The 23,616-nt window shown below is 39.1% G+C and overlaps 1 protein-coding gene across 1 annotated transcript in view; it reads left to right on the top strand.

Moving 5' to 3' along the window:
- LOC139716205 (WASH complex subunit 5-like) overlaps window positions 1-23,616 on the top strand; it is a 69,121-nt gene that overhangs the window by 21,084 nt on the left and 24,421 nt on the right. The window contains exons 21-24 of the mRNA XM_071627770.1: window positions 2,919-3,043; window positions 4,508-4,598; window positions 6,552-6,726; window positions 8,744-8,823. Of these exons, the coding sequence (XP_071483871.1) occupies window positions 2,919-3,043; window positions 4,508-4,598; window positions 6,552-6,726; window positions 8,744-8,823 (471 nt within the window). The remainder of the gene's footprint in view (window positions 1-2,918; window positions 3,044-4,507; window positions 4,599-6,551; window positions 6,727-8,743; window positions 8,824-23,616) is intronic.

Below are 23,616 nucleotides of genomic sequence, written 5' to 3'. Positions count from 1 at the left end.
CTCATCTCAATGATTGCTAGAACACAGAATAAGAACATCAATAACAAGCCACACTTCCCCCTAATCCCCATCTCATCCCCACTTTTACATACCTTACTGCTTTGCACACGATTTTCACTGGATACGTGCTGACAGGAAAACGTGGCTAGTAGCTCGCGCCAAGCAGTAGTGAATCAAACTTGAAGGTCAAATATTTTTGATGATATCTACATTGTATTGATAAAAAATAGCCCTGTTTACGCTTGTGTTTCTTAACCCCGTACTTTCTCTGACCCAGGACTATCGTTAGTCCCATACCAATTTTTTCAGCTTTTTACACTCGCCAATTAGTCCCGTACTAAGCTCTTGTCTGGGGCTAAGGAGAAAATTGACCTTTTTACACTCATATTTCTTAGTCCGGTACTTTCCAAACCACATGAATATTCATGATTACGCTGTGTACTGTACACGTACACGCATGCACCGGCAGCACTTGATTACCTCGTTTCTGATTGGTCAGTGGGGGTCGGACTTCGTCTCCGTTGCTTAGCCCAGGATTATTTTTTCGTTCTGTTTACACTCGCTTGCTTGGCACCGCAATTGCGGGGTTAGCACCGCAATTGCGGTGCTAACCCTGCTATTTTGCAGGGCCAGATTGTACGGGACTATCGGTGGGGCTAGCCCACTTTGGCAAAAACAAGTGTAAACAGAAAGTGGGCTAAGGAAAGTCCGGTACCAACGGTGGGGCTAAGGCCCCCCCTTAGCCCCACCGTTGGTATGGGACTAAGTATAAAAAGCCCTAATGTGTGAGTCAATAATGATGATGGTTTTAATGGGTGTGTTAACATCAAATTATGGCTAGAAGCTTAAGCCAGGTAGTTATGTATTAAACTTGAAGGTCAAATATTTTCATAATACATTGTATCTATTGATGAAAATGTGTGAGTCAACAGTGATGATGGTTTTCACAGGTGTGTAATAACAGCAGAGTGTGGCTAGAAGCTCCTCCCAGGCAGTAATGAATTAAACTTGAAGGTGAAATATTTTGATAACATCTATTGATGAAAATGTGCCAGCAAATAATGATGACTCACTCGCATCAATCGAGCCACATTTCCGTCCAGGGCCCTGTTGCATAAAACCCTTACCGCTGGACTTACCGCTCCCTTCTAGCGGTAAGTCTTCAAATTAGCGGTAAATTTTATAATCCTTGATGCGGATTGGCTGTGATACCTAATTTTGACGGTAGTTACCATTGAAATTCAATGGTAAGTTTTATGCAACGGGCCCCAGATCACCTAAACGCTGACAAACTGTCGCTGGAAAGACAAAAAACAAAAAAATCAGAAAAAAAGTAGTCTAGATTATGATATCACTATAAGGTATCAGAGCTGTGAGACAGGTGGCTTGAGTCATTAGCATGTTGTTAGCCTGTCTGTCTTTGATGTTATCAGGAGGTCCGGGGGTGGGGGGGGGGGGGAGATGGCTGGAGGGGTGGTTCATGACACAATGCAACCATCCAACTGAGCCAACGTTGTGTGAAGACTACTGCAAATGTTGACATTTTCACATGATTAATTTTTGGCGCTGAGCAGCTCAAAAACATATTCATGGGTTCTTGAATTTGTGGTGCGCAATTGTCAACCCATTCACAATGTGCAGAGAAAATTGTGAAGATATTTTTGCAGGTTTTAGAATTCGCGCTGGCCAGAACTACATGTAGTGCATAATACACAAAAATTAACATACCGCAGAAATTTCTGTGTTTACAGAGGTCTCGAATATACTAGGGCAGGTGTCTATGTGAAATATATTCGTGTTATAGCAAAATCAGCAGCTCATCCTCAACATTTTTAAACAGTGCCCATAGATCCCCATAGTGCTGCAAATGAAAAAAAAAAAAAAAGAAAAAAGAAAAAGGCTGGAGATTCAGGTCTGAGGAACATTATATACTATGATGACTGGCGGGGGAGGGAACATACCGAATGTTCCACCTGAAGGGTTTGAAATGCTATTGTGGAAGGTTTTAAGTCCCGAGACGAATTTGAGGGACTTATAACCTCCCGAAATAGTATTTCATACCCTGAGGGTGGAACGTTTGTTGCATGTTCCCGACAACAAAAGTTGTCAAATACCATCATCTGTTAAGCAATGTTCGCAACGTCAACCACCAGCACAATGCACTCGATCGCTCGCACAGTAGAGCCAAATTCACTGTGCACGGGTCCTTCAAATCACACTTTCGTACGCATTACAATCGATTGCGTGAAAAATATGATCGTTCAATTGTTTGGTATCGTTTGTCATTTGTTACATGAAAATTTTTTCCCATGGGAGAACATTACAAAAAATGTTCTGCCCATGGGCGAACATAACAAATGTGCCTCCATCATGTGACTGTGTTTAGCCAATCACTAACTCGGTATTGACTAACCCATTTAATATAATGTAGTACTGTCTATTTGGACTGAGGTACATGTGTTTTGATGTAGCCCATGAAACTGATTTTCCAATGCGTACATTTTATCACCATTACTTGAAATTGATTTTCACTTTTTGATCTCAATACACACTCTACCTCCTTAATTTTCAGCTGTTAGCACTACAGCCTTCATCAGCGGAATGACCCGTCTTCGTCTTGATGATATAACGGTCGATAAGCAGGTCATAGACTTTCAGAATGTTTTATCGCCTGCCATCTTTATTAAGAGAGTATGCCCTGATGTAGATTGCTAGATTCCCCTTTCGAAGTATCAAGGCTCCTGGTGTACAACCTCCACCTTATCTAGGTTGTCGTGGTGGGCTAGAGATGTTGCCAGCTGAAACTTCAAGAGGAACATAGTGTGTATTGAGAGAAAAAGTTTAACACTAATTTCAGATGAAGTACATGTACCAATACTAATGAGCTTCTACTTCAATATCATCATTTCTACATGCAGGTCCATGACTGGCAGAGCGTGTACCAGTCTACCACCATCCCGATCCCCAAGTTTCCCCCCGTCGACAGCTCCATCAACTTCATGGGCCGGCTGGTGAGGGAGATCCTCCGCATCACCGATCCAAAGTGAGTCTGCCTGAATGGACCTCCAGTTAACTCTCTCAGCCCCACTGGCCACACGTCTACGTACAATGGCATTGCCATTTTAAGATGGCAGTATTATTAGGATTAAGGGGCTCTGATGATTGTACTACAGTCCGATCTTGGTTGTCAGGCCATCAGTTTTCTGTATCTTTCTATTATCCAGACGTGGACTTGCACATGGTTGTCTTCACATTTATAGTGTGAAATTTTAGTAAAAGTACCAAACAGCAATTATTCCCTTGCAATAAGCCAGTTCGTAATTAGCTCATGTACACATTGGTACAAATGACCTTTCTTTTTCTCAGGTGGTTAAGCGCTTCGCTCATTTTCAAAGCAGCATAATGCATAACCTTCCCCAACATAACAATTTATGGAATTTGTGTTCGAACAAATAACGATCTTGCGTTCAGACCAGGTGACCAGAATAGTCCATCAGATGACATTTAGCAAGTATCCCGTTCATTGTTTTGTATCGAATGCAATAACAGATTATTTCTTTTCATATTGCGAAATACCATTCTTGCTGTCAGGTGGATGTGCTGGCAAGCACCGTTTAGATAAGGATCACATGAATAATCCTCACATCACAGATGCTTATCTCAGTGAATTAACAAACCAAAATGCCTGTTAGTACAAATGAACTTTTTCTGCTCATGCGCAAAGTGGAATTACGAACTGGTCTGTTGCGAGGAAATGAGAAATTAGGAACGCAATGTACAATACATGTCAAACACTAAAGAAACCAGTTGTTTTTGGCTGAACTTACACAGTTGCACCACCACTGAACTACACATCTGATACACACTGTAGCACTTGATAGAATTATTCTAAAATGTGAGAAATGCAAGATTTTTTACATAACTTTTCACCAGCATTTCCTACTTGTCTCATCAGAAGTTAAACTGGAGAGGGATTTCAGACCAAAATTCAAAAATACTTTTAGTCTGTGCCCGTAGGCAAACCTGTTGAACATTGTGCCTGTTCTGAAAGGGGGGTGAGACTTGCACCTACCCCCTTTTACAGGTACAGTCTACAGTATCGTTTACCATTGGGAGCAGTGGTTTAAAAAATGCTCGAGTTGTCACATTTAATGCATATGTGTATTTCAGTTGTATCACAAAACATTCTACCATATAAAAATTTTACAATAAGGCCTGAAATACATAAAGGAGATTTCACTATCTTTATCACTAAACCATAGCTGTAGATGGTTTAGTCTAGAAACAATTTTATTATAACTATTGTTCACATTTTGTATATTGAGCAATACCTCACATTGATTTTATACTGATTAATTCCTTCACATTGGTTGTTTCTATCCCTAACTCACACTTTAGAACTATTCTGAAGGAGTAAAGCTGGGTTTTTGTTTCACCTGCAAATGGTAAACCATGCCTTTAGTACTCCAAATTCTTGGCACCTTCTTACCCTCCTCTCCTTCCACAGGACCACATCATACATTGATGCCATGAAGACCTGGTATGACTTGAAGACCAGACAGGAGGTGCTAGATATGAAGGTCTTCTCCAAACTCCAGGTCTGTATACATCACTAGAGCCATCTCTTTGACTTTTTATTACCTCCGTCAAGGGAGGAGGTTATGTTTTCATTTAAGAGAAAGCTGTGTTTACACCATGTTCCTGGTGACCATGGCAGCCCCATTTGCCCGAAACTTAGTGCGCCGTGGGTAGATGAGACATTCTCCTGTTTTTCCCACCTTCGCATTCTAGCCTTCTTCGGTTCAGTGCTCGCCCCGGTGAACAAATTGCCATCAGGCGCTTTTCTCATGGCATCTGGTCAGGCTAGACTATCACTATTTTCAGTCGCGTCCCGCTACGGACAGCCTCCAAGTTTTGTTACGGCCTATTACGTGCCACCCCATTTCGTTATGTTCACCCCGTTTTATAGTTGCATTCAAGATTCCTCATTATTATTATTATTATTATCACCGTTCTTATATAGCGCATAATACCTTTGGCAAGGTCTCTATGCGCTTTGGAGGGAGACAAAGAAACATACAAAAAAATATAAAATTTTACAGAAACAGTAGAATGCTGCATAAATCATCATCGACAATCACTATGTTACTTTCTGAACAGATACGTTTTTAAAAACGTTTTGAACTTATTAATGGAACTCGCATGTTTTATATCACTTGGGATGCTGTTCCACAGTTCTGGGGCGGCATGCCTGAAACTACGTTTGCCATAATAGTTTGTTGAAATGGAGGGTATTACGTATAGATCCTCCCGTGATGATCTAAGAACTCTCATAGGTTCATATTTTACAAGGAGATCTGTAAGGTAAGAAGGAGCAGTTTTGTGGAAACACTGATAAACAAGCAGTAAGATCTTAAATTCAATGCGTGATCTGATAGGAAGCCAATGCAAGGCACGTAAGATAGGTGATATTGACTCATATTTCTTGGTCTTTGTCACTAGCCTTGCAGCAGCATTCTGGATAACTTGTAGTTTCTGGAGTTGGTTGTCTGGTAAGCCATACAAAAGACTGTTGCAGTAATCAATGTAGCACATAACAAATGCATGAACTAATCTTTCAGTGGTTCCTTTGCCAACATACTTTGTCATTAGGACCAGGACTGCCGTGGCAAATTATTTGATTGTCTAAAAGTCTGGCACGGGCATCCACGGCAATCAGGGCCTGTTGCGTTTGCCTGTTTCATCTCAAGGCATTGTTTGAAATCCATCCCATTTTGTCCATGCTGTCCTGAAACAGGGCTGTTGTGATCGTCGGGAACATGGGAAAAACACAGCTGTACTGTTGGTTTGTTGGTTTGTTTGTCTGTGTGCAAAATAACTCAAAAAGTTGCGATCGGATCTGTATGAAACTGGCAGGAAAGGTTGAGAATAACACAAGGAACAGATGATAGAACTTTGGTGGTGATCCGGAAATGTTTATCAATTTTATGAAGGATTTTTCGATATTTTGTCAGGTAGGGTCATTGTTTGCTTCAAGTTGTAATACACGAGTTTCTGCTCCTATATACGATTCAATGGAATTATTTGTCTACTTCTCCATTGTTACTCCTCTTCTTCTTGGCTATAATTCAGCTTTAAAGAGTTGAAAGTTTCTAAATTTTAAATAAAGTTTCTAACAGTTTCTAAATTTGTGGTCACTGGAGTCATGGTTCACCACTGCAAGGCTTCAATGTGCTGGTCACATGAAGAAATCTTCAATAAAAGATACCCCTGGGTAAAGGCAGAGCATGATCTGAGTGCCAAAACGGGCCAGTTGTCCCCTGAGCTATTCCGTAATGCTTCTAAATAAAACGCTGCTCTGCGCACGGCACCTAGGCATTGGTGATTCCAAGAATTATACTACCATCACTGTTTCCCATAGCCCACACAACTCTTTTGATCATTACTGTATTAGTCGTGCGATTGCATTCTAACCAATCATCGATCAGTCTTTAAGAAGACCATTTGATATATTTTTCCATTTCCCCTCCCCCAACCATCCACAACCACAGCAAAGCATCGGGACCTATGGGCTCACCGGGCTGGATCGTCTCCTCTGCTTCATGATCGTGCGTGAGCTGCAAAACTTCCTGACGATCATCGAGAAAGGCGTGCTGCGCGACAAGGCCTGGCTGGAGATGTTTGGCAGCCTGATGAAGTCGCTGAACCCCGTCAAGGGGATCATCAGTAAGTGGACACACCCTAACATCCTTGTCCCTCACTCATCCTCACTCATTTGCATACTAATGTAAACTGTTTGAGCATTGTTTTTGCAAAAATCAGCAAAACTTTACAATTTCATAACTTCCTCATTTTTATCCAATTTTGACCAAATTTTGTCCTTCTTGTGCTTATTAAGCGTTTTCACATCAGCCCGATAAAAATCTAAGCTCGAGATATTTTTCGCAGAAAATAGTCAGCAAAATAGCGCGCTATTTCGAAACATCGGGCTGATGTGAAAACGCCTATTGAAACTGGTTCTCTCTCTCTTGTCAGATAACTTTTAACTGATCCAGAATTCCCCTGTAACTAGGGCAAGGATATTTAAACAGCCTGTAATACGTAGATATTCATTTCTTCTCTGAGTTTATGTAGAAACCCTGCACTGTGTCTGCTGTGCAAAGTGCTTGTCTCATGAATGAACGAATGTGAAAATATGAGAAAAGTGCCTTAATAGGGTGCTTTCAAGCAGAGCGTACCGTACCATACTATAGTGAGCCAAAAGCGAACCACTTCCCGATGTGCTCCAAAAGCGTACCGTCACTGAACCAGAAATTGGCATGCGAAGAATGCCAACAGGACGCACATACGTCATAATTCAAAGAGTTTACTCTGTTTGGTACCGTACACCTGTAGGTAGCGTATTAACGCACCAGGTGCATGACCCTGTGGCTGCAAAACATTTGACCCCCTCTAGAAATAATCATCGAGGTATGCTTTCTCCACACATCGCTTGAACACTCCAGAGTGTGGTACAAATGTATGGTACGCATTAGTTTGGATCTTTGTACAAATATCTTGTGCTGTGAATATTATTGGACATGTTCGTGTAGTCATACAAATGTACATGTACATTCCATCATGTTTTAGATATAATTACACTGTATGTACCTTGAAAACTAAATGGCATGTGCATACGGTGTTTATGAAGTTGTGAGGTATTTCTCTAGTGTGAACAATTGGCACAGTTTTCCAACTTTTGGCAATGATTTCTTGCCTCATCCAAGTCAAAACATCAACATAGACCAGACTGAGCCAAATGAATAACCCATATACTAGGATGTTACAAGGATGTTTTACTATAGTTGCACTTTTGCATGGATTTTATTAAAGGACAAGTTCACCTTCATAAACATAAGGATTGAGAAAATGCAACAATATTAGTAGAACACATCAGTGAAAGTTTGAGGAAAATTGGACAATCGATGCAAAAGTTATGAATTTTTTAAATTTTTGTGTTGGAACCGCTGGATGAGGAGACTACTACAGCTTGTGAGTCATATGCGTACAACAGTATAAAGAAAATATAAAAGAAAATTCAACATGTTTTCACTTTTTTCGCATAATAAAAGAGCAATTGACTTGCCTCTTTCTAAAGGCAGGGGGAATAATATTACCCATAACATTTATCGGTAACGAGTCAGGGGAATGTGTACTTTTTTCAAAAGATGGAATTTTGTGAAATTCTCTTTATATTTTCCTTATATTGTTGTACGCATGTGACATCTAAGTTATTCATACACTGCAGTAGTCTTCTCATCCAGCGGGTACTGCAAAAAAACTTCAAAAATTCATAACTTTTGAACGGATTGTCTGATTTTCCTCAAACTTTCAATGATGTGTTCTACTAATATTGCTACATTCTCTCAATCCTTATGTTTATGAAGGTGAACTTGTCCTTTAATGCAGATTTAAATGTGAGACAGCCAGAACTGGAATGTTATCAGGGAATAGGTGGGTGGAAGGGGTTTCACACCTACAAACGAGGCCATTTGTGGTTTCTGGAACATGTTTCTAAACAGGTTTAGAATTACTTTGGGGATTATCAGAAATAGTTCAAGTTTGTATCCATAAAGGTTACAGTTTGTTGTATTTTTTTTTCTTTTTTTATCAGCTGTAGATCCTTTTACTGTTGTTGTTTGCACTTTCACAAAATTGATGTTGGACACCAGTCTTATCACATCTCTATCTTTTCTGTTATCAGGCAACCCTAGCAAGTTGTACACCCATTACATGACGAAGGCTGCCAAGATGTGGCTACCATTCATCAATGTGGTGCTGAAGGTAAGAGACTTGGCATGCTGCGAAAGATTTAGTTCTCTGTGTAAACTTTGCATGTGTGATGAGGGACTTACCCATGTGAGCTGCATGATGTAATATCTATACCAGCTCATGGGGCTTTCTCCCAGCACCTCAGTGGCTCCAGAGGCACGCAAATTTATTGAGTCGTCCTTCATGAGAGAGGGAATTCCCGTCAGATACACATGTATGTGGATGCAGTGAGTGCATAGCAGTTAGTATTCAAATAATGCACAGGTGAGAGTGTGTTTTTGAATAGTGGAGTTGCAGTGCACTGGAGGGTATTTACAATGATGAAACATGTACAAGGCATAGCCGAGTTGCATGTTGCACTACATTGTGAATACCCAAGAGTGAGCTGCATCTCCAGTAACATCATAGATATAAACCTGCTCATTATTTGTTTTATAAAATGGGTCAAAAACCAATAGCATTTTTCATGTACCTTTTTTAGTGAATACCAGCCAGCTAAATGTAGAATTTGCTCAAATACCAAGATGTCTTAAAATTTTCGTTCCAAACAATCAACATATGCTGTAGGCATAAACATGCGCAAGGCCAAGACAGCAGGAACTAGAAGTTGTTTACCGAAATAAGTGATTGAGAGTGCACGACGTGCTTGTAACAACTTATTTGGTTGCGTACTGCTAAAGTATGCATTGTGACGTCAGTGAGCGTGCGGTTATGCTTTCTCGGTAATGTCCTGTACGATAGAGCTCTGTGCTGTTATGCTTTTTTTTCGTTGCACACTTTTTGCATGGCTGTGAATGTTAATCAGAGAATAAAGAGTGCACATGTGACTCATTTCAGCCCTGCTGATTGGCTACGTTCTTGAGCCTGATTTATGATAGAACATATCCGTGAAGTTTGAAGAATTTGTGACAAGCTGTGCAAGAGTTAGGAATTATTAAAAGTCCTCATTCAGTTCCATGTTCAGACATTGCTGAATGGCAAGACTGCATAAGAACATCGTAGGTGATATCAGTACAACGTTTGAAGAGAAAATATGAAGAAAATTCCACACAATTTTCTTTTCCTACAATGATGAAACAGCTCTTGACCTACCTCCTTCAGAAGGCAGGGAGAGTAACATTACCCTGTGTCTATAACAAGTCAAGATAATATGTACCTTCCATTATGCCTTAAATTCTTGTTCCTCTAACTTATGTTTCTCCCCACAGACTTGTGTAGAAAAATTCTAAAGATCAAGTGGAGGAAACTGAAATAAGAAAACACATGCATTCTCAAACACAAAAATGTCCTGTAAATGGCCGTTAAGAGTCCTTTCGTCAATCTTGTATGAGGCCCATATAAAGAACTTTATTTAGCTATTCCACATGTGATTTCTTAACCTATACTTGGAAACAAGCTGGAAATGGTTTCGGTTTGGTTTTACTGGTGGCATGACTTAGTGTTTGCTTCCTCATCAACTGTGCCTCTTTTTAATAGTAATAATAATAAGGTCTTATTTACCCAGGGTAGCTCCCTCTTAAGTGTTTCCACTGCTCTACCAGAGGGCCTTGCTGTTATTATTACCCTAGCATTTCCAGATACCCACTTATACATTTGGGTTGAGAGGGACATAGTGGGTAGAAACATCTTGTCCAAGGACGTAAGCACTGGGTGGGACTCGAACTTGGGTCCTGTGATCTGGAGTCGGGAGTCTTGTCCACTATGCCACAGTGGCCCACATATGAGTATGTTGTTTTCAAACTAAAATCTAACTTGATGAGGAAGCTGGCTGCCCTTCAATCCTAATAATGCGATCTGAGAGCTTGCCTCCTGTAAAAGTGGAAATTTTTGCGGTGTTGAAATTTTGGCGCATTTTGCGCAACCAGAAACTAGAACGAAAATAAAAGCACGCGAATATTTTTGCTTGCCATATGTTCCTGTGTGGGATGTCTTGATTCTGCGGAATTAAAAACACGCAAAACTCTTTATACCCATCTAAGCGCGAAAAATTAGTCACACAAAAATATCCACTTTTACAGTACTCTTTAGATTATGTACAGTGTAGATGAGCAATACCTGTTTGAAATAGCACCCTCTTAAAATGCTGTTTGTACAAATAGATTTTAGAAAGTGTATGAAAGCCACATGGATTTATGGCTGTTACCTATGTGATTGCTTGTCATAAAAAAAAAAAAATGATGTGAATTGAGTTTGATTTTCAGATTTTCAGATCATGATTTATTTAGCCAAGAGTGACAATGTTGTTGAATGTTTCTCACACATTTGGTTTCATAACATCATGTACTTAATTACATATATGGGCATGACAAAGTGGTTCAGGTGTGTTTGTTGATTTTAGCGTGAAAAAGAAAGCTGTAAGAAATTCAATTGCTAGTACATGTACACATTGTATGTGATCTACATGCACTCCCAAATCTCAAATGGAAAGATTTAAGTCACCTGACTTTGAGTGAGATATGCAGCATGTTTTCATGATGAATCTTAGATGGAAAAGTTTTGCTGGAGATTTTGCTGACTTTGCATCAGCAAAATAAATTTTCCTTGCATTCACACTGCATCTGGGATTGAATTGATGAAGAAAAATCTGAAGATGCTTCACATGCTTCCTATAAATTTCACAGTCATGTAGAATCTATCCAAAAATTCATTGGACTTTGAGTCAGATGTTCATCATACATTGTAATTATGACACATTTTCGTGATGAGTCATGGACAAGTTTTGCTGGAGAGCAGTTGAAAGAAAAAAAAAAGCTGAAGATTCTTCACATACTCTCTCTGAATTTGGATTCTAGGATCTCAGAGCTCACTTGACTTTGAGTGAGATATATGTGGCATGTTTTCATGATGGAAAAGTTTTGCTGGAGAGCAGTTGAAAGAAAAAAAAGCTGAAGATCCTTCACATACTCTCTGTGAATTTGGATTCTAGGATCTCAGAGCTCACTTGACTTTGAGTGAGATACAAAAGTGGCATGTTTCCATGATGGAAAAGTTTTGCTGGAGAGCAGTTGAAAGAAAAAAAAACAAAAGCTGAAGATCTATCACATACTCTCTGTGAATTTGGATTCTAGGATCTCAGAGCTCACTTGACTTTGAGTGAGATATATGTGGCATGTTTTCATGATGGAAAAGTTTTGCTGGAGAGCAGTTGAAAGAAAAAAAAGCTGAAGATCCTTCACATACTCTCTGTGAATTTGGATTCTAGGATCTCAGAGCTCACCTAACTTTGAGTGAGATATATGTGGCATGTTTTCATGATGGAAAAGTTTTGCTGGAGAGCAGTTGAAAGAAAAAAAAGCTGAAGATCCTTCACATACTCTCTGTGAATTTGGATTCTAGGATCTCAGAGCTCACCTAACTTTGAGTGAGATATATGTGGCATGTTTTCATGATGGAAAAGTTTTGCTGGAGAGCAGTTGAAAGAAAAAAAAAAAGCTGAAGATTCTTCACATACTCTCTCTGAATTTGGATTCTAGGATCTCAGAGCTCACTTGACTTTGAGTGAGATATATGTGGCATGTTTTCATGATGAAAATGTTTTGCTGGGTGTCGGTTTAGCCCACAGACTAACTTTCTACTGTAGCCAAATCTTATTTAGTTCATTGCAACCCAAAAGCTTCTCATTTCCCCTCCCTATTCAGACTGATGGTTGCAAGTGTATTGTGTGTGAGTTAACGTACGACTGTACTCATGTATGTGCACGAATCCAAACGAGGCTTGCTTTACTCTCAAACCACTCTAAAACTGTTAAAGGGAATGCAAACCCAAAGAGCAACGAGGATTAAGTGAAAGCAGTAACATCAGTAGAACACATCAGTGAAAGTTTGAGGAAAATCAGGCAATTGATGCAAAAGTTATGCATTTTTTAAAGTTTTGGTGTTGGAACTAATGGGTAAGGAGACTACTAGAGGTTATGACGTATGGACTACAATATAAAGAAAATATAAAGGGAGTTCAATAAAAATTCATTTTTCAAGAAAATTACACATTCCAACAACTTGATACTGACATATGTTAGGGGTAGCACTTATTCCCCCTGCTTTCTGAAAGCAGTTAGTCAAGTACTCTTTCATTTTGCTGGAAAAATAAATTTTTGTGGAATTCCTTTTATATTTTCTTTATGTTATTGTCCACTCATACGTCATAACCTAAATAGTCTCCTCATCCAGCGATTCCAACACCAAAACTTTAAAAATTTATAACTTTTGCATCGATTGTCCAATTTCCGTCAAACGTTCACTGATGTGTTCTACTAAAGTTAATGCTTTTACTCAATCCACATTGCTCTTTGGGTTTGCATTCCCTTTAAACTGTAATGATAGACCACATGATGACTAACAGTCCTAGACCTGTATATTGTCAGGAACACACTGTACAGTGTATATAAAGCATGTAAGGTATAGCATGTCCTAACCTCAGGCTTTGAAGAACTATTTCATTGGAGTTTAAAGATAATAAAAAGTTTTGGTACCTCAAAAGTTTCCCTGAATTTCCTTGTCTTGGTTTGTGTTTCACGTTAAAGTACGTTGTCTGTGAGAATTACTCGCCCCAAAGTGCTCTCATGTCTTAGTAATCATGCAATAATGGTTTCGTACCAGAGCCGTCGCCGTACAGCGTCGATAAATATTGTACGAAACCACTGACTGCAACCAGCAGCGTGCAGCCCATTGTACGCATAGCTAACTGCGACCAGCAGCCCCATACGCATAGCGTAATGGGGCTTCGCATTGTAACATTCAGGATCATGACAGAATTTAGTATCTCGGGTAAATGTCAATTTAAAATCCCAAAATTTCTTCGATTTGAAGACTTACCAATTAAGTTGAAGTATTGAAAACAGGCTTCAAACAACGTTTGGTTCTGCCAATAGTCCCTTTCTTTTCGAATTGATGACTGAATGTGACTCGGTCGAGAGGACCTTGGGAGAGCTACATACACCATGGACCGATGCATACACTGACTACTACGGCCAGCGCATGCGCACACAAACATCTTATCCGTTGATATGGGATTTGAAATTTGTGCGCATGCGATGTGTTCGCATGCACTGGCTGTAGTATTATTTTTATTATTATTATTACTATTATTTATAGTGCGCTTTTCCCACAAGGCCCAAAGCGCTTACAATCAATTCAAAACATGTACGACAGTATGTATAATTGGATAAATGTTATATATACAGCTACGAACTAGTTGCTACTGAAAAGATGTGTTTTCAAGGCTTTTTTGAACACACTGACTGATGGAGACTGTCTAACGGTAAGTGGTAAATTGTTCCAGTGCTTTGAAGCAGACACAGTAAATGTCCTATCACCGGCTAAGGTGCGAGTAACAGAGTATGTGAGACGAAGCGGATCACTAGATGACCTCAAATTTCTAGTAGGTGTATATAAAGTCAAACAGGCGTCTAAATATTTCGGAGCTTGATCGTTAAGGATTTTATAAACAAACAAAACTAATTTGAAAATTATCCGTTGCTTCAAAGGAAGCCAGTGCAACGACTTCAGAAGTGGCTGAGATGGGTAGTCCCTAGAAACCTGAAACACTAATCGGGCTGCCCAATTTTGAAGTCGCTGCACACGATCCAGTTGAGTTGAAGGAATGGAAGAGAGAAGCCCGTTACAATAATCTATACGGGATAGAACTAAAGAACGCACTGCGTTATGACATGCAGATTGATCAATAAATCTCCTAATCCTAGCAATATTTCTTAAATAAAACGTAACAGTACTACAAATTTGAGAAATATGTTGAGACATTGACATTCGACAATCAAAAATAACACCAAGATTTCTTATTGTTTCTGAGGGGCTAATTAGTGTGCAACCAACATTGAGCTGAATGTTCGAAAGACCGCGCAGATTGTGGGCTGAAGCTGCCACAAAAAACTCAGTCTTCGAATCATTCAGTTTCAACTTATTTGCTACCATCCATTTCTTAATATCTAAAATACACATTTCAAGTTTAGTGATGGCATTAAAAGAAGCTCCTGGAGTCTTCGGGTCATAAGAAATATATAACTGTATATCATCAGCATAAAAATGATAATTAACATCATAATGTTGGGCTATCTCGCCAACTGGAAGAGTATAAATTGAGTATCCTATGGGTCCTACTATTGATCCCTGGGGAAGTCCAAACTCTAACACAGTGGGGTTTGACAAATTACCGGCAATGTCAACTTGAGAAGACCATCCCAAAAGGTATGACTGAAACCAGGACAAAACTGTTGACCTAACACCTGTTCGTTTATATAAACGGGAAAGAAAAATTTGATGATCAATCGTGTCAAATGCGGCTGACAGATCTAAAAGAACAGCAAAAACAACCTTGTTTGAATCAATGGCAAACATAATATCATTTTTCACTTTTACTAAAGCTGACTCAGTACTGTGCAAAGACCTGTAAGCAGATTGAAAAGAATCAAAAAGATTGTTAGACTCAATGTGATGAACTAACTGTTTACAAACTGCTTTCTCAATAAGTTTACCTAGAAATGTTAAATTTGACACTGGTCTATAATTCTTAAATTCGTTTTGGTCCAGGCTGGGTTTCTTCAAAAGTGGTTTTACTATTGCCGAGTGTGCTCCTTTGGGAAAAACACCTGTGGAAAGAGATTGATTGACTATGTTTGTAAGCAATGGTAATACATGATTGAGGTTCTCTTTCAGGAGCCATGTTGGAATGGGATCAAGTTGACAAGATTTAGTAGCAGATGACATAATGATTCTGGATAAATCTGATTGTGTAAGCGACTGAAAATTCTCAAAAAGAGGAATATTTACGTTTACAGTATCACAAAATTGGTTTACAGTGATTCTGTTGCACGCATCTACTTCATCTCTAATTTTTCTTATCTTTCCGACAAAAAACAAAGAAAATTGATTCGCTAATATGGATGCAGAATCATACAAGGGGAGATAACTTGCTTTCTTATTCAAAAGTGAGTGGATAATGCGATATACCTCCTTGACAGTGCATGAACTCAACTTGTCTTTCAAAAATTTCTCTTTAGAGACATTAATAAGCCGACATACATCTTTATTTGCTGCAATGAACAGTTTACGATCTGAATCAAGTCTTGTTTTCCGCCATTTTCGTTCTGCTTTACGACGAAGTTGGCGAGCTACAAGTGTGGACTCATTAAACCAAGGCATACGTGATTTCAAAGGGCGAGATTTTGTCTCAGATGGAGCATAGGTATCGAGTACCTTAGTAACTCCAGAAACATACCAATCAAACAAGGACTCGCTATCTAATCCTGCGGGTTGAGACAACACTAATTCCTGCAAAGCATTAGCAAATTGAACTTTATCAATTTTGCGATAATTGCGTAATGAAGAAGTAATAGAAATTAACTCTGATTTCTGTTTAGCCAGTGAGAAACGGATCATATGATGATCAGAGATACATGTTTCAAATGTATTACAATCTGATATTACTAAATCATCTCGGGTAAAAACTAAATCTAAGGTGTGACCCAGATTATGAGTTGGACCTTGGACGTGTTGGATAAGCCCAGCAGATGCTGTACTATTATTCATATGAAGCACATCGCTTTTAGACATGTCTTCCCAATGGATATTAAAGTCTCCTAATAACACCAATTTCCCCGGATACAAGGATATCTCACTTACAAATTCATCAAATTCGTTCAGAAACTTAGAAGATGTGAGTCTATTTACTGAAGAGGGTGGTGGTCTATACACAATGAAAAAATTGACCGAACATGACAAATCAGTAATGTGTGCCCACTCAAAAGTGGAAAAAGACAGAACAGAATTTTTCATCATCAACTTAAGAGTAGACTTGTACAATACACCAATTCCACCCCCACGTGTACTTGTATTTCGTGGTGAATTTATAAAAGAATACCCTCTAGGAGTCAACTCCCCAATTATCACATCATCCTGGGGGTTAAGCCACGTTTCTGTGATAAACATGATATCGAAGTCATGTTCGTGAACATATTCAGCAATGCATATTGTTTTGTTTCTAACAGAATGTACATTCCATAAACAGACATTACAATTGGACTCTACAAAAGTATTACTTAAATTTGGCACGACTTTAAGATTGTCGACGTTCATCCCTCTCAGTTTCTTGTAGGTCAGTTTCCTACATGATGAGGTGATCACTGGTATATGTGACAATGAAGGGGCACTTAGTATTGTGCTCACTCGTGTCCGTGTCTTAACATTCTTCCGACGTCCCCATCTCTTCCCTCGAAGATGTGTCTGAACACCTAGCTCTTTGATTCTTCTCCATACATTCTCATTGAGCATGCCCCTGTTCTTGCCTGTTCTATGAAGAAAATTGGGCAAATCATTAGTCACTGTCTCCAGACTCAAATGTCTCCATGCAGGGTTGCACAGCAGTAGAATCTCCCTGTTGTATACAATGCGTTCCCCAGTACCAAGTCTATTGTAGGATGTAGAATGTATCGGAGTGCGACAGCTCAAGTGAGAATACTCAGCTGTTGGTCCTGGGTTAGGGGCGACATCTCCGGCTTTCAGTAAATTGAGCTGAAATGTTGCAGAGGAATTCCTGTAGTATGGCAGCCGGTATTTAAAGTATTTACAATGAAGAAAGGGCTCTCTATTCCCTGAATACCCTTGTACACGTACATGATAGTTTGTGGTTGAGACTTGACAAACAGATACAATGTGAATGATGAGCCAAAGTCTCAATAGATCCATTATACTACCAGAGTAACAATGACTTAGAGTATGGCGGGCACTCTGTTAGAGTTGAGCGAACATGAATAAGGTGCAGATGAAAGTGAAGTGCATAGTCACTGTGTACACAAAATGGTTTACAAATTCAGTGTAGCTCAAATCAGAACTTGTAAGAAAATAATGCATAAAATATCTCACCAAATACAGCAAAATACAGTTCCAGATTTGGCCACCTGTATCCATGTACGTTACAAAATAGGATGATACAATCGAAAATCCAATATTTTACAGAAATACAGTGAAAATAACACAAAATGTCAGAGCACAAAATAAGAGCATGTCAACCACGCAGGGCGACTTATAGATACTATTATATACTATAAATAGTATTCAGTGTACATGGTGTATGTAGCTCTCCCAAGGTCCTCTCGGCCGAGTCACATTCAGTCATCAATTCGAACAGAAAGGGACTATAGGCAGAACCAAACGTTGCCCGAAGCCTGTTTTCAATACTTCACCTTAATTGGTAAGTCTTCAAATTGAAGAATTTTTGGGATTTTAAGTAAACATTTATCCCGCGATACTAAATCTGTCATGATCCTGAATGCTACAATGCAAAGCCCGATTACGCTATGCGTATGGGACTGCTGGTCGCTATGCGTATGGGGCTGCTGGTCGCAGTTAATTGCATGATTACTAAGACATGAGAGCACTTTGGGGTGAGTAAGTCTCACAGTGTTAGTTGTATGAAAGGTACTTTAACCTGAAACACAAACTAAGACAAGGAAATTTTTGAGGTACCAAAACTTTTTATTATCTTTAAAGGCATAATTTACCATTTGCAGATGAAACAAAAACCCAGCTTTGGTGCTTTAAAATAGTTCTAAAATGTGAGTTAGGGATAAAAACACTTTGAATCAGTGCAATCAATGGTTCATATTATACAAAATGTGAACAGTAGTTATAATAAAAATGTTTTAACCCATATCGGGCCACCTACGGGATATTCCGTAGTTCGTCCGAACGCCGCAGAGGCCACATACGGAATATCCCGTAGTGAATGAAATGACATATAAACGACGTCATTCCAAAGTTCTTTCACGTTCTAACCTTTGACAACATATCCCAGAATGCTTTCCTACACTGTCTGCGATAATTCAAAAAGATTTTGTCAGTCGAACGGCAACAATGTCATAAAAATCATCGAAAAAAAATGTGTGTTTACATGGAATAATGCCAATAACCATGATATGTCAGTGGGTGCTATCTACAACTGTATGGAGTGCTCGATTTTGGATTTTCTGTCGCAGTTTTTGAGAAGGTTTGGACACTTGCCGGGCAATGATTCGACTGTGATAATAGTCCCACATGTACATCGACATGTATGTACAACAACTGTATAAATCAGTCAAAACTGAAAAGCTGTAGACCTATAGATATCACAACAAGTTTCGCTTGAACACGCTATATAGGATGCACACATTACACAATGGATTTCCCGTGCACTCGCAATGGCTTCATCGTCATAAACATGAATATAAACCTGCAATTATTGTATCAATTGTCATGATATTTATATGTCCAGAAAGCTGACACTCTGATCATTTCATTTCTGGTACTGGATGTGTAAAATTACAACATTTGTTATTTTTAATCCATGAATGAAAGCAAACAAACAAATTGATTTCGTAACTTTTGGATTACTGTACTTCACTTCTGCTGAGTACTGTGACTACACTGTGCATTGAATGGCAACACGTCATATACCATTTTAAAGGGAATTTTATATTCTTTCAAATGACATATAACTTGTCTATGTTTTGTTCATTGCTTGCTAATGAAGAGCGATTGTTTGGAGAGTTGTCTGCGTGTGTGCGCAAACGGTGCTCGGCCACTACGGTGTTTGTTTACACAAGTGTGTTGGCCCGATATGGGTTAAGACTAAACTGTCTGCAGTTCTTTTTAAGTTGGAAATACATGTATAGTGACATCTCCTTCTATTTTGGGCTTTATTACTATATTTTTTTCCATGGTAGGATGTTTTGTGATACAACTGATCTACACATATACATCAAATGTGATATCTCAAACATTTTTTTTTTAAATCAGTGCCCCCAATGTTAAACAGTACCTTTAATGGGACATGTTATATCTTATTTCAAACACATCAGGTGGAACATTCTGCACATTCAAACTTTTTTTTTTGTTGCAAGTCATCTAGGATACGGTGGAATGTGTTTGAGGAGTGTGTGGAAAACCCCCAAAACCACATGCTATCTCCCTCCCCCCCCCCCCCCTCCCTTCACTCTCACACCCACGCAAATACAATTCCATGAAGGACAGGAAGTTTTTAAAGATATTCGAAACCTCAGCTCAATATACTGTACCAGATTGTTTGATTTCTGTGAAGAGAGAGTATCGATAGGGCATCTATTTTCATATAAGCCACTTGACTCGCTTAAGATTGCTTGAGATCAGTCCTGTAAGCACAGTTGCACAGGTGCCCCAGAAGTTTGTAGTACCTTGGATGGTATTGGAAGGAATTTGAGATAATATTGCATGCGCCAGAGCAAAATGCGTCACATGAGTTGAGATGAGTGCATATATGTTGTACTAACCAAGGGCAATATTTTCTGGTGTACTGGGAGATGAAGTAATGCAATGTAATATACTATTCTTTACAGAGTGCAATAAACATGTTTTGTTTTTTTGTTTTTCTGTTTTTTTCACAGACTGAATTACAGTTCCCTACCTCTGTGAGAGTTTTTAAATGCGGTACTTGCTGTTTGCTGATCAGGATATAGCAAACCTTGCAGTTTTCTCTCTGACTTTGTTCTCTTGCATGTCTAACCCCTCGTTCAGACTAGAGAGTTCTCGTATGGATATACGATGTAGGGATATAGGACCTTTTTGATGTGTCTGAATACTCTAATATTGAAACGTCATATCAATATACAGTGTACGTCGTATATCGAAACAATGATTTGAGCGTCATTTCAAATCATTATCCTTTATCCATACGACCTATATTTGTGTCTGAACACTCTCACATCCATACGTCGTATGAGTAGGTGGGGCTTATTCGTACCGCGCGCCGAGTTCACGTATCAGCGGTGCGGACTTATCAGGCGGCTGACAGATTGATTGTGACATAATAATGATCTGGCGCGAACTGGCGAACTACCGGATGAATCCAAGGCAGAGCATAAACACTATGCGCAAAGCCTGCATAAATTACGTACTGTGCATGGAAGAGAATCACGTCTACTCAAGAAATATCGCCTGTGCGCTAGGTCTGAATGCTCTGATACGATTATCGTTTTACAGGATGCTGTGTCTGAACGCTCTCATATCGAAATGTCGTACCAATATGCGATAACTTGGTGTGTCTGAAAGCCGCATCTTAAACTTTTCGATAAAGAAATTTCCATGGCATTGAAAAAAAAACACTTTTTCCCAAAGGCTACAGCCTCAGAACAATGTGGTACACACTGGGGGTATACACCATGTCACACAAAGAGTTTATGTACAGTTGTACAAATATACACTGTATATGTTACACAGTGGATAGGTATGGAGATATACACATGTATGTAGGGCACAGAAATGTCATTGTGGTTTGTGTTGTGAACTGCTAAACTGTTTGATATGTGCATTGTATTGATTGCTGGTGTTTGACAGTTCATATTTCCTATTTATCTTTGTCAATGCCAGAGGAAGCCAGAGTTGGTGAAGAGAGTTGTTTGTTTTTTTAAATGTCCATTTTCCTATAGGAACAAAACAGTTTCCCATAGGGATCCACAAATGAGGGTGTACAGTCACCTCACATTTTTATTGATAGGTGGTGTCCACAGTTTTGGGCATGTGGCTTTAACGCTTTATGTGCCTTGGTGTAAACCCCCTGTGTGCCACATTATTCTGAGATTGCAACATAGTCTTGCTTTGGACAAACGTTCTGTTTGCTGTTGTTGTTGGGGTTTTTTTGGGAGGGGGTTGGTTTTTTTTTTTCAAAACGATGTGGGATATCTTTTAAAGATTTTTTTTTTTATCCTGCACACATAATGGCCAAAATTGGTAGAAAAAATGCCACGTTTTGCTTTGATGTAAATTGTGTGAAAAATCTATGATTGCTTTCCTTTCAAATGACTAGCATATACAGTATTGTAGAGGCATAACTTTTGCACACAAAACAGTGATAGAAACTTAAAATTTACTCGCAAATCCTCTAGGGAACACTCCTTGATAGTCAATCACCTCGTAAAATGCTACATGTGATAGGAATGGAATAGCGAGAAACGCTTTCATTGGACTGCGGCATCTGGCGATTTGTCGATCGGTTTGGGCGGGCTTGCACATGTACGTTTGAGCAGAATATGCGAAGTTGGCACGCCGTCAACTGAGTTGGGCATGCGAACGTGGCACATAAAGAGTTGATGGGAAAAAAAAAAACACAATCTTGACCTCATGCTTTAAGTCATGCACATGTATGTGCGAAGATTCCTAGCTTCTTGGTTCTCACTCTAGGAGTGTAGCTCATGCTCTTTCATTGCTGTCTTCATCTTATTTCAGGGCATTTGACTGCTGTGAGTGAACAGCAATCCAAAGATCAAAATCTTTGGCCACAGTTCTAGTGATGTTTAGTTTATACAATTAGTCTTGTTCTTTCAGGGTGTTAACAATTTTGAGGTATGAAGCTTAGAATATGTCACATTCTTTTTTTCTAGGATGTTTGACAAAAGTTTTGACATGATGTTGCAATACCAAAATGAGACATCACAACCACAACTAGCCATGGACAATTGAGGGTCACAAAAATTTGCTATTTGTTTTTTCGCATGTTGCTCTCTAGGCCCAATAGCTTTTTGGAAATTGCATTGGGACTGTTCAGGCAGAAGAATGGCAAGACTTTAAAAAATTCAGGCTGTTGCAGAATCAGTAAATTTTTTACTTTAAGGTTAGTAAATCTTTTGTTGGTTGCAGTCTAAATTGGCTTCCAGCACAAAGTGGTTAAATTGTGAATTGTCCCCTACAACACTGCAAATTTTTTTAGGCCTCCGCCACGAAGTGACGCCAGAGGCATTAGGAATGTTTTCAGGTTGTCCATCCTTCTGTCCAGCCGTAATCAATTTTATGGACAGCGTAACTAAAAAACTGTTTGAGGTTTCCTGAATGAAACTTGGCATGTATAAATGTATGAGTGGGCGAAGTTATGCCTATCAATTTTTGGGTGCACATGCTCAAGGTCAAGGTCAAATGCTCAAAATTTCACCCTTTCCCCTATATCTATGCAATGCCTGAAGGTTCTTTCTTGAAACTAGTTTATACATGTACTACCCAATAAAAATTCTCTAGAGAGAGTTTTGGGCTATGAGGTCAAAGGTCAAATGAATATATTAAATTTTCAGTTTTTCCTCATATACAATCGTGTATCTCGGAAATGGTTCAAGGTATATTCACAGAACTTGGTACATATGCATGTACATGTACCAACTGGCAGTGATCACAGATATCTTGGGAATTTTGGGGTCATTGGATCAAAGGTCAAGGGTTAAATGTCAAGGTCAACTCCTCAAATTTTCACTATTTCCCTCTTGTCAATGCAATGCCTGCAGGATTTTTCTTGAAACTGAGTGTATACATGTATTACCCAATAGAGATTCGCTTAGAAAGGTGTTTGCCAAAAGGTCAAATGTCAAGTTAAAATCCTGAATATTTGAGTTCTTCCTCCATTTCTCAGAAGTGGCCAAGGTATCATCATGAAGCTTTAATAGTATATATTTATACATGTACTGCCTGACAGTGATTTTCTTGGGAATTGTAGGGTCAAGGGTCAAAGGCCAGGGTAAAATCTTACATTTTATTATCTAATACTGAAATTACACTTTTTCTCCATACCTTGAAAATTACTCAATGCATTTATAAACCTATAAAAGAAGTGAAGTAAAAATCCTCAAATCCCTAAATACAATGTACCTGCTCTCTTAGACAATATAGCAGTTCATCCAATTAAACCTAGTTAATATTTTGCCAATTATGTGAAACTGTCATCACGCATTGTCAAGACATTGTACCATAGACCGATCAGGAGAACCATGCATTATGGCAGAGGCATACCAGTCGCCTAGTTATT

Source organism: Diadema antillarum, unplaced genomic scaffold, assembly GCF_040938485.1.
Source record: "Diadema antillarum isolate AM-2024a unplaced genomic scaffold, OU_Dant_1.0 scf00000006, whole genome shotgun sequence".
Lineage (NCBI taxonomy): Eukaryota > Metazoa > Echinodermata > Echinoidea > Diadematoida > Diadematidae > Diadema > Diadema antillarum.
Note: the sequence above shows the minus strand (reverse complement) of the source record. Positions and strands in the feature narration are given on the sequence as shown.